This window comes from Myotis brandtii, unplaced genomic scaffold (genome assembly GCF_000412655.1).
Source record: "Myotis brandtii unplaced genomic scaffold, ASM41265v1 scaffold341, whole genome shotgun sequence".
Lineage (NCBI taxonomy): Eukaryota > Metazoa > Chordata > Mammalia > Chiroptera > Vespertilionidae > Myotis > Myotis brandtii.
The window spans coordinates 390,362-402,978 of NW_005363130.1; the positions used below are offsets into that span (position 1 = coordinate 390,362).

At 36.0% G+C, this 12,617-nt stretch overlaps 1 protein-coding gene across 1 annotated transcript in view; it reads left to right on the forward strand.

The window, feature by feature from the left end:
• The window catches only part of LOC102261090 (MAM and LDL-receptor class A domain-containing protein 1), a gene marked incomplete at its 3' end in the record, with an annotated part of 431,828 nt that overhangs the window by 189,404 nt on the left and 229,807 nt on the right, over window positions 1-12,617 (forward strand). The window contains exon 20 of the mRNA XM_014543905.1: window positions 4,877-4,964. Within this exon, the coding sequence (XP_014399391.1) occupies window positions 4,877-4,964 (88 nt within the window). The remainder of the gene's footprint in view (window positions 1-4,876; window positions 4,965-12,617) is intronic.

A 12,617-nucleotide genomic window follows, 5' to 3' on the forward strand; every position in this document is an offset into this window, starting at 1 on the left:
GCATGTGCCGGGGGTGGGGGAGGCCAGGCGGAGGTCAATGGGGGGAAAAGGAGACATATGTACTACTATTTGTAATACTTTAAACAATAAAAAAGAGAGCTTTTTATGCACTTGGGTGCTCCTATATTGGGTGTATATATGTTTACAAGTATTATATTTTCTTGTATTCATTTCTCTGCTCAGTGTATGTACAGGTTACGTATGGCTCTTATGGCTCATGTTTAATAATAAGTGGTGTTCATATATTTGGCTTAATAACTGAAAACTAATTATTCTGCACATAGAGTTAGAAACAAAATTTGTCAGACAAAATTCTAAGTTTCATTTCACAGAGATTGGCCTCAGGGTTATATAAAGTAATTCCAAAGATGATTGAAACTCGTTTAATGTTGAATCAAGCAAATATTTTCTTAAGTATTAGCCTAAAAAGTTTGAGGTTCTAAGCTGACTTTCTAGGAGCACTCTAAGTTGTATCTTATACAATAAAATATTGGATACTTGTGTGAATATATTTATAGGAATTTGTCTACTTCAGCTTATAGTAAATTGTCAAAATAGGCTAAAGAGAGTTTTTATAATGTCTTTCATTTTCATTTTTTCTGCATTTTTAATTATGGAATGCCAAATGAAAATAAGTTGACACAGTTAGGAAGTAGAGGAGAAAACACAAATATTTGTTCTCTGGAAAATTATTAGTGGATAACAGGAGAAGATTTTTCATACTGAATGAAAAATAGAAATACTTGAGATTACTATATACTGACTATCAAATGCCATGCATTAAGTTAGCAATTTAAACAAAAGTAAAAGTAATAGCTGAGTATTGATGACTTATGGCAGTAAGTATAGAATAAATGTTTTTTATATATTGAGGTATAATTTATATAAGTAAAATCCATCATGTTTAGGGAAACAGTTCTATACATTTCAACAAACGACATCTGTGTAACCACTGACACAACTAAGATAGAAAATATTTTCATCATTCCACATTCTCCATTCTTCTATGTAGTCAATTCCCTCTCCCTCCCTTGAGCCCTTGGCAACACTAATCTGATTTCATTCCTATAATTCTCCTTTTTCTAGAATGTTATATAAATGGTTTGATAAAGTATATAGCCTTTTGGACGAATGGACACTTAGTATATTAGGCTTTTATTATATAGGATGGTATTCCATTGTCTATATCTACCACAATTTCCATTATCTATTTACTAATTAAGGGATATTTGGGTTGTTTCCAAATTTTAGACATCATAAGCAAAGCTTCTGTAAACTTTGTGAACAGGTTTCTATTTAGACATGTATTATTTCTCTTGAGTAAACTACCTACATGTGGGATTGCCACATTATATGGAAATGTGTTTAATTTTATAAGAAGTTGCCAAATCATTTTCCAAGGTGGCTGTACCATTTTGAATTCTCACCAGTAGTACATTGGACTTCCAGTTGCTCTGCACAGGATAAGCTTTTATAAATTTTAAATGAGAATTCCTTTCATTTGAGTCTTTCTGAGATGTATTATATTAAACATTGATATAGTATGCTGAAATTTTGTATTCTTTTTCAAATACATGCTGGCTAACATAGTTAACAAGTTGAATTAATTCTATTTTTCTATCTTATGAATTAATAGAGCCTACAAAACACACACACACATATACATATCCCACAAAAATACAGATAGGAAATTGTAGTTTGATAAAAATTATGACTAACTTTTGTTAAATGTATTATGACAATAGATTCCATATTATTTAAAAGTTTTAGTCAATAACTCAGAGTTTCCTTAAAGAATGATTTGAGGTGAGTCTCTAGAGCAGCGGTTCTCAACCTGTGGGTCGCGACCCCTTTGGGGGTTGAATGACCCTTTCACAGGGGTCGCCTAAGACCATTGGAAAACACATATATAATTACATATTGTTTTTGTGATTAATTACTATGCTTTAATTATGTTCAATTTGTAACAATGAAATTGGGGGTCACCACAACATGAGGAACTGTATTAAAGGGTGGCGGCATTAGGAAGGTTGAGAACCACTGCTCTAAAGCCTTATTAATATTTGAGTCTTTAGTTATATTAGACCTAAAAGTTTCAATGTAGTTGACAAGGCCATTCATATTTATTTAAGCATGAGGTAGCCCATGAAAAAAACAACTTAGAAGAGCTAGGTTACTTTATAAAGTTTCCAAGCTAACAATAGTTCTAATGCAAGTAGAATTGACCTTTACAGATAATCCAGGCCATTTAGACCAAACTGGAATTTTTCTTTAAGTCATTCGGTAAGGTACTAGTGAAATTTAGGAGTAAAATTTGGCTTCCCTAATTTTCAGAATTGCAATGCTATCTTACAACAATGATTATAATTGAATATCCTTCTATTTATTCTGGGAAAACCACCAGAAGTGAAAGTAAATTTTCCAGAACTTGGTTTCGCTCTCTTTGTGATTATTTTCTTAGGACTAGTTTCTTAGGATACTTTGCAAAGCCTTTTGCAAAACTAAATTAAATATAGATTAAAAATAGAACTAAGCCTCAACATTCATAACTTTTTCTAAAGATGTGATTTGTTATCAAATAGGCTTTTTAATATCCAAAAAAGGCTGCAATTATATATACAAATTGACATTTTTAGTATCTCATCTTGAAACCATTGTTCACTTTTTCTTAAGAATGCTACCATTTAGAGGAGTAGGAAGTTGAAGATATTTTAGTGAATATTATGATTAAATTGTGCCTTACAGCAAGACCCAACTGTCCTTTGCCTCAGACTATTTCAGCTGTCTTCCCATTAGCACGGGATGCTGACAGAAGCAATGCTTTCCATATAATATGAAATAAACTCCAATGCAAATAAGCCCATGTAGACAGCATCCACTCAGAAATGCTGCTTACTGGGTGTGGCTCACAAATGAGAAAATTTGTAATTTTTACAAATGACCAATATTTTAACAAAAGGAATACTTTGGAACAGTTGATCCCAGACATTTGAATGGAACTAAATATGTGTATATATCCTAAAATAATCTTACAGATATTTATATGCACAGGTATGCTTTTTATAGACTTTGGAACAAATTTACAAACAAGAAACACAAACAAACAAAAACTCAGACACAGATGACAGTATGGTGGTTATCAGAGGGAAGGGGTATGGGGTGGTGGTAGTAAAGGGTAAAGGGGGTCAAATATATGGTGATGGAAGAAGATATGACTTTGGGTGGTAAACACTGCAATATACAGATGATGTGTCATAGAATTGTACACTTGAAATCTATATAATTTAACCAATATCACCCCAATAAATTTTAATTAAAATTAATTTTGGAATTCTGATATCAATTTTCTATCTCTTCTCATGAATTAATTAAGATAATCATAAGCTGGATAGCCAAGTCAATAGTGTTTATTTTTATATATCTTAGTTTTTCTTTTTTGTTCCACCTGTGAGCCTTCTGTTAACATATTCTATATGGTACTGCAGTGAGATAGATACAGAATGATCCAAGAAATGTATTAGTAATTAATTGGTCTTTTCTTATAACTTTTTCCTCTTGTTTACCCAACTTCAGTCTTATTTTCTACAAAACAACAATATATTTTGACAGTACGTACTGCCAAATTCTTTTTGTTTATTAGAATAGTTGTATGATTTTGTACAAAGTATTTTTATCTGCCTATTAATTTCTTTGAATCCTGCTGGTGGTAAAAAGAAGAGTGCATTTTATATTTGGTGTGAGCCTTTGTAAAGCAGTGGGATACTTCCTGCATACCACTGTTAAATGTTCCTCTGGCAGTATCAGGTGGACTATATTTACCCATTTGTAGGTGCATCAACCTTTCCAACATTAAGTCCCTTAGCAACAAGTCAGGGAGGAAATCTGGTAGTTCTCAAGAAAGACTGGGAAGTTGGAAGAAGATGTCAAGAGGCTTGAGGTCATTAATTTGACCTTTTAAAACTTTAAGTAAAACATCAATAAACAATGTATGAGATAACTTTTGATTTTTATAATTTAAAAAATGAAATAAAATTTCTACTCCCACATATATCATTTGTGAGGAAAAATGAAATAGAAACATATATTCATCTAATAGTGGAAAAAGAGAACATGTTTTTACCGTTTGAGTTTACTTGAAGTTCATTATTAAATTATAGCTGGATTCCTAGTAAGTATTCAACATATTTGCATAAGTATTAAAATAATTCATCATGATTAATTCTATTACAGTAAATCTCAGCCCTAATCACAATCTGCCATACACTGCAGTGGTTTGTCAGTATTTCACATTTTACTAGAGTTTTGGTGGAATTGCAGCTCCTGTAAAAGCACAGATGTCATCTGGGTTCACTGTGATTAATGTGGTTCAGAAGGAGATCTAATAACGATTAGCCAGTTTCATAAATTGTTACAGAATAAGGTCGTTGTGGGAAAAATTTTAAAGCTCTTCAATATGTACATTCTAGCAAGTACCTCCGGCAGCAAATTGGATTTCTCAAAGGATGAAGAAGTCTAACCTTGGAAACGTGTGAACTTTAGGGCAAAGGTGGGAAAAGGGGACAATAATTTGCCTTCAAATACTTAAAGGATCAAAGGAAAACAGGGCAAGTGTAGAAATAGTGGTAGAAAGTTATAGGGAAGTAGATATCAATCTGATATGGGCTTCTTGGCTTCCATAGGCTCGGGGCAGTGGGGAGCATCTCGTGACTAGGATTATTCAGGCAGAGGCAAGATGCTACTTATGAAGACTCTTGTAAAATATTTCTTAATGGTTCAGAAGAGAGTTTTCTTTAGGTAAATTCTGAATTCTTTTTCAGCTATCGGATTTCATAAATCAGTTTCCTTTAGAATGACAATAAATTTCTATTTTTCTTAGATTTTGGTGGAGGCTTCAGTGGGAGATGGCTTCACGGGAGACATTGCAATTGATGATTTGTCTTTTATGGACTGTACCCTCTATCCTGGTAAGAAAGAATATTTTAATATATGACTATTTTCAAACCTGTTTACTGAAAAACCCACCAACAGTATGTACTGCCCAATGAAATCAGCATTACATTTTAACTAATATTCCAAAATACCCTCAATTGTATACTCTCAAATATATTAACTCTGGAAGAGATTATTGTAAATCTTTGCTAGTAATTACCCTTAAAATCTTTGTGAAAATGGTAAAAAGGTTTAGATCAGTTGTGTTTGTGTCTCATCACATGAAAAATACTAGGAAATCATGTCTGAAGTTAAACTATAATTTCATTATATTTGAGGGGTTTTAATAACCAAATTGTTTGCCTTGTAATTACAATGTTTTGGAGTCTTTATTAACCTCAGTTACCTTCAGAGATGTTTTATTCTCAGGCTACACCTTATATTTTCCTAAGGATTGGTTTCAATCATTTTCTCTCCATGTTTAGATTTTCCATTAATGAACTCATACATATTTCCCATATAGTTGTTTGTCTGGAAAATAGTACAATAACCTATATATATAAAAGGCCAGTGACCAGAATGTTGTAACAACCGGAATGACCGGTAGCTATGATGTCCACTGCAGCCAGCAAACTGGCTGGATTAGGGGGGGGCCCTGCTGGCCAATCTCCTGCAGCCCCTCCCCGCCGGCCAGCCCCACCACTCCAATTGGCCTGCAGCCCCTCCCCCTGGCTGGCCCTGCCCCTGATTGCCCCCCCACCAGAATAAGGGGTGGGGCCGGCCTGCCAACCTCCTGCAGCCCCTCCCCTTGGCCGGCCCCACCCACGGTGGGCCCCCACCACCCTGATCGGCCCACAGTCCCTACCCCCAGTCAGCTCTGCTCCCGATTGGCCCCCCCACTCTGATCAGGGGCAGGGCCGGCCAGCCAACCACCCACAGCCCCTCCCCAGGCGACTGGCCCCCAATCGGCCCCCTCTGACCCTCTCCTCAGCAGACCTGGCCCTGATTGGGCCTGATCGGGGCGGGCCGGTAGGCCAACCTCCCGCTGTCTCCTCCTTCCAGCGGGCCTGGCCCCAATCTGCCCTGTTTGGGGTTGGGCCAGCCGGACCCCACCCGTGCATGAATTCATGCACTGGGCCTCTAGTTAATAAATAATAATACAAGAATAAACTATGTGTTTCATATACTCACAACTGTAAACCTGTTTTTGCCCCACCCTGTCTATCTCTATTCTCAACATTTTCCTTGAACTGTAGACTTACATGCTAACCACCTACTCAACATTTCAATTTAGATTTCTTATAGGAATCTCAAAGATAACTAGGGAAACACCTAAAACAAACACACCCCAATGGAAACTCATTCTAGTCTGTGCTTACTGATCCAGTCGGAATGGATATCAAGCTCTTGGAGGATGATTTTGACAGTGAGGCTGGAGGCTCTTAAAATAGGTGACAAGGGAGAGCATAATATATATATATTTTTTGCATGATCAGAGGCTGGGTATTTAAAAAGCAATAGCAAAAACCCACGTAGAAAGCATTGCCATGTGCTGAAAGCTCAACGGCAGCCCTGCTCTGTCAGCATAGCATTATTGGGCAGGAGAGCACCAGCCCCTCCCCAGACACAATCAGAGGGCTGGGCTCCAATTATTTTCCTTGTAACAAGGGGACACAGCTTTGATCCTTCACCTCATCATTCTGGCAGGATTAATTACCATAACCACTCTGTGCAGTGGTTCCCATAGACTTGGCAGAAAGCCAAATCCCTCTCTGGAAGGCCAGCAAGAAGAAAATCAGAATTGAACAAGTTTACCCTAACTCTCAATGGCTAAAAGTAAATTCTTGATTACCACTTGCCCCTCAATTTTGCCCTTCTTCCATGCCTCCCTATCTCAATAAATACATTTATTTCTAGTTATGTATTCCTCATTAACAAATCTGGTCAGCCACTAGCTTCAGATATATCCAGAGTTCATTACTTCTCATGGCTCTCACTGTTCTCCCCTTGATTCAAGCTACCATTGTCTCTGACTGGATTATTACAATTGCTTTTTAAGTGATCTGCCTGCTTTTACCTTTAAGCCATATAAACTATCCTCAAAACAGCAGCCAGAATGACTTTTTAAAACATAGATAATGTCATGTTTTCCCAGGACCATCCTATCTCTTTTGGAACAAAAAAAGCCGGAACTTCTTCCAATAGCTTAGAAGGAATAAATGACTGGCTCCCTTATTCCTCTCTGACTTCACCTTTCACTAGAGTGCCTCTAACTTCTCTCAGTTATAAGGCCTCTTAACTAATCCTTGACTGTCCCAACCCTTTTACACCTGCTTTTCCCTCTTGCCCCAGATATCCCCTGGACTCCCTTCTTTACTTCTTTTTAATCTCTGCTCAAAGGTGTCTCCCTTAGTAAAGCCGTCTCAGAACACTACACAATTACAGACACACAGATCTCTTCCATATCTGATATTTTCTGTCTCCTTTCCCTGTTATTTTTTTTTATAACATCTCTCCCTCTTATACTCAAATTTCTACTTTCCCCCATAATAATGTCATCTTTATGAGAGCATAAATTTTACCTGTTCACTGCTTTATCTCCAGCAGCCTAAATAGTCTCTGGCATATATGCATGTAGTTCTCAATAAATATTTGTTGGTTAGATGGGTGGATAGAAAGATGTCAATATAATTTTAAGTGTTTGTATACTATTATTATATAGTATAGGCCCGGTGCACGAAATTCATGCATGGGTAGGGTCCCTAGGCCTGGCCAGCGATCAGGGCCGATTGGGGCCTCTGGCTGCTGGCTGGGGCCTTCCTTCCCTCGTTCCATGCTGCCCCCTGGTGGCCAGCGCACGTCATAGTGAGCGATCGAATTCCCAGTCTCCCGGTCGAATTTCCGAGGGGACACTTTGCATATTAGCCTTTTATATATATAGATTTTAGTTTATTATTATTTCTAAGATATAAAGTACTTCTACATGCAAGATACTATGTCATGTCAGTCAGTTTTCCTTGACTTCCATTCTCAAGCATTTATTTCTTGTTTTTCAGTGTTGATTAGTATACAACAGCATCAAAACTATGTATTTATTATTTATAGTTCTGCAACATTCTATGTAGCTATAAGCTATGTAGCTCTGTTCTGTGTGTCCTATGTATCTGGTCCAAGGCTGAAGGACCAAGTCCCTATGTGACCGATTCTGTTGTCAAGGAAGAGGGTGGGAAAAAGAGAGCATACTTACAACTTCTACTGGGCCATGGTATGCATCATGTCTGCTTGTGTCCATTGGTCAGAGCAAGTCATGCGGATGAGCCTAAAATTGTTACAGGGAAGTAGTCTCCACTGACAGGAGCTTGGCAAGAATGGAGAATATAAAATGGCACAATAATGCAACCTACCTATGTATCATCTCACATAATTCCATAACCTTTTAAGAGTCTAGAATAGTGTCTGGTCCATTGTTGGTGAATGGATTTTGAATGTTGAACAGGGTTGATGCATTTGTTATCTCAATTTTATGGAGCAAACTGAGAAGGAGATAACCTGCTATGTAAAGTGGCAGAATATGATGTCTGCTTCTTTGGACCATAATGTTAACCACTATTATTATAATGGTCATTAAATCTACTAACCTAGAAAAGAAAAGAATACAATTTCAGTTTTACAGATGTGCAAAATTAAACTTAAGGAACACAAGTGACCTGGAGGAGAGTTTACAATTGAGGGCAGGAATGAGATTTTCACCTTAGCTTGTCTGATGGCCATGGCCAGAGATTTGCCCAAATCTCCTCCTACTCTGAGATGAGGGAGAAACCCTGTGACCCAGGCAGCAGAGAACAACAAAGAATGAGAACAAACACCAGTCACCATTGACACGGTTGTAGTTCCAGTTACCCTGTTGAATACATTCTGTGACTGATGGTCCCAAGGTGGAGTGAGAAAAGCTGCCAGAAACAAAGGCAGAGATGTGAAATACCGGTTACAGACCATTAGTCCTGATATTCTGGTTCAAGTTTCAGAAGAAAAATATGGAATTCTAAAAACTGTCTGAACCGTGTGGTTTTAATGTTGGCTTTATAACAAAAGCAACTTTGGGTTGAAACCACAAAGCCTGTTATAGCCATGGCTTTCATAAAGGAATTTGATGTAATCTTGCCATAAGATAAAAATTAGGCTCTTAATAAAAGTATTATTCTTGATGAACTATTTTATTTGTGATATCATGTTTGCTGAGGTGGTATCATTACATGTAGGTTTATTTACAGACATTGATTTGCTTTAAGTATAAACTTATTATCTATAGCATTTTTCTCCTTAGTTAATAAAACAAATAAAAACTAAAAAACATATACACAAATACAAAATATTGACCTAATCTTTAAAGAATGGATTTGTACATTACCTATAACTTTTATTTTATACTAAAAGTTATTAAAAAGATTATTTTATTTTTATTTATTTCCTCAAAATCAACCTCTTTCTCCCATGCTATCCTTCTTTCTTTTAACAATATCAGTATTCTCTATCAACCAGGGCCTGGAATTCCACTGTATCCCTTGACTTTCTTCTTAAACTGGCTCACTTGCAAACCTAGCTGACTCCAACTCCAAAATATTTCTCACATCTGTTCTGTTTTTTCCATTACCTCTGCCATGACCCTGATTCAAAATTGTTGACTCAAATAGTAAGCTTTTTCACTGCAAACTTTTATTAATTTTTCTCCAATAGTGTTTATGTCATAAATTTAGTTTCTTTTCACTTCATCCTAGAGCATCATTTGCTCTTCAATGTCAACTCTTTCTTATTTTCTAACTTCTGGTTGTTTCGAACTTAATTTTCAAATCCATTCCCAGCTATGGTTCATTCTTCCTTTGTTTCAATACTTTGATTATATAGATTCTTATTCAAAAACTGGTCCAGGAAGATACTAGAGAAAATATGTTTAGGCAAGATTAATTACATTTCTAGGGAAAGTAGGCAAACTTAACCATATAATAGAATCCTATTATTCTTTGCATCAGAGTATGATGATGTTGGCCATTCCCAGAGTGGATAATGATGGGGAATAATGGCAAAATTCAATAGCTTCCCCCTCACCTTGAATCTGACCTTCAGAGTACATTATTAAGCTAGAATTGTTGCCAGACATTCAGATTTAAAAATCAGTAACTCAAAGGAAGTATCTGTTTCGCGTTATTTTTTTTTTCTGACACAAGAAAAGCAAAAAGTATGTTTTCTTCATCAGAACACATACAAGTTTACTTCCAAACAGCAAAGATTATTGTGAGGTAGCTGGGTTATTTGGAAAAATAAAGCCATGACTGTATGGTATCACAACATACTGCTTTATAGATAGAAAAACCAATTAAGCAATTACCTATCCATTTTTCATTTAATTTAAAATTTCAGAATTCAGTATGTATATTTGAATTTAGTTACTAGAAGTATTAATTAACATAAAGAATTTCACTATTCAAGATATCTAGTGTTTTGTTTTCCTCAGGGAAGTTGCTAATAAGTCAGTGACATATCTTCTAATTGATGATACCTTAAAATTGAGAAGGTATGGAAAATACTTATAAGAGGCTTAACAACAATATTTTGTATGTTCTCCCCTATCTGCTGAATGGCTTTTTGTTGTTGAACTGAGTGAGTTGATTGGAATTTTGGCATTCCTCTACATTAGTCTTAATTTCTCACCAGTTTTATTTTTAAACTAGAGGCCCAGTGCACCAATTTGTGCACTATTGGGCTCCAGCTGGCCTGCCCCGATGGGGGCCATCTGGGGTGGGGGGCAAATTGGGGGCAGGGCTGGCCAGGGTGAGGGGCCATGGGCAATTTGCTGACCAGCCCCACCTCTTATTGGGGTGGGGGTGCCCGCTGGGGGCCGGGGCTTGGCAGGGCAAGGAGCCACAGGCATTCTGTTCATTCTGCTGTTCAGTCTATTTGCATATTACCCTTTTATTATATAGTATGCTTGTTCAAGTTTCCCTTCTTTCTACAAAGAGCAGTTTGCTTTAGTGTGAATAACATGGCAAAGAAAAAGTCTGAGTAGTTTTAAGATATCACCTACAGCTTTTCATGTTATAATACTAAGTTCTTTGGTGTTTCTATATATTTTTCTCAGAGCAATAAAATACTTAAAAGCACTTTATTTTGAGATTCTCTTTTGTTCTATATTTTCTAAAGGATATATTGACTTTGAAAAAATACAAAATAATCAGAAAGGCAAAAATGAAGAAATTTGAAATTCAGTAATTGCAATCTTAAATATTCTGGTTTTAACATCTTTGGTGTAGTCTCATAAAGTCAGTTATATGTACCAAGGGAAAAAATATCCCAAAGCCAAAGGCCCATTGAACTTAGTGTTGTTATTGTTTCTAGGAATGGACAAATAACTAACATAACTTAATTTGAAACTTTTAAATTTTGTCATCTTTTAATTGAGGAAATTGCTAAATTCTAAAAATGAAGAGCAATTATAAAATATTTAGATTTTAGCTTGAAAATTATTCGACTGATACTTGTGCTCACTTATAGTCACTTTTATAATATAATGTCTGTAAAAATGGAAAATTGTATTGAATGCATGTATTAAAGCAAAAATATTTCAGCCAGAGCTGATTTTCTATTGGAAACAGAAGAAAAGGCACTACAAATGTTTGAATTAAAATTGTTACAAATCATAGTCAGAGAATAGCTATGTTTTCATAAAACATACTCTCCCCAAAAGTAGACTTAACACAGACACTTTAGTATAAGCATGCTAAATGTAGTTGTTTCAGCTTATGGGTAACTCTAAGTTATTATATTAAGTGCAATAGGAAAAATGTATGCTTTACCCTGGAGCTATACATATTTCATTTCTTAAAAATTTTCTGCAGATTTATTATGCTTAAATTTCAAGTAGACTTTAGATTTTTAAATTAAACATATTTCTTTATATCAGAAGTCTCAGAAAAACATGTGCACTGTTACCTAGAGATAGATAAAGAACAATTATACATATCAGTCAAGTCATTCACATAATTATGACATGTCTGAAGCTGGTAATACTTTATCAAGAACTAGGAATGTTGAAATATAAATTTTATTGCTTAATTACAATTGTGGGAATGACTGTAATGAGGAAGTCTAAAATAAAACAAGTTGGAGTATCTGTTCTATCAAAGAGATTTTATTAATGTAGCATGAAGTATATCATATTTGTTCAAGGAAGTCACAGAGCATGGAGTTAGAACATCGACTCCATCTGGAGCCTGAGTCATTGACCTCAAATGACAGGTGTGCAAGTGGTTATGTTTGCCTGGAGCTTAGGGATGTAGAGGAAGATCATATCAACCAGACAAATCTCTGCTTCTTAGTGAGTGCAGACTTAGTCATTTGCATTTTGCCTTTTCAATTTTGTTTCATCTACAAAGCTTTTAGTGTTTTTTTTGTTTGGAGAGTTAACTCTATCATTGCTACCAACTTTAGTCTTTCTTTGCAATTCTAGGCAAATAATTAATGATAATCTACACTAATAAAAGAGAAACATGGTAATTGGCGTACGACCGCTACCCTTCCCATTGGCTAATCAGGGAGATATGCAAATTAACTGACAGCCAAGATGGCGGCCGGCAGCCAGGCAGCTTGAAACGAACATGAGGCTTGCTTCCTTCATTGAAGGAGGAAGCCAATGT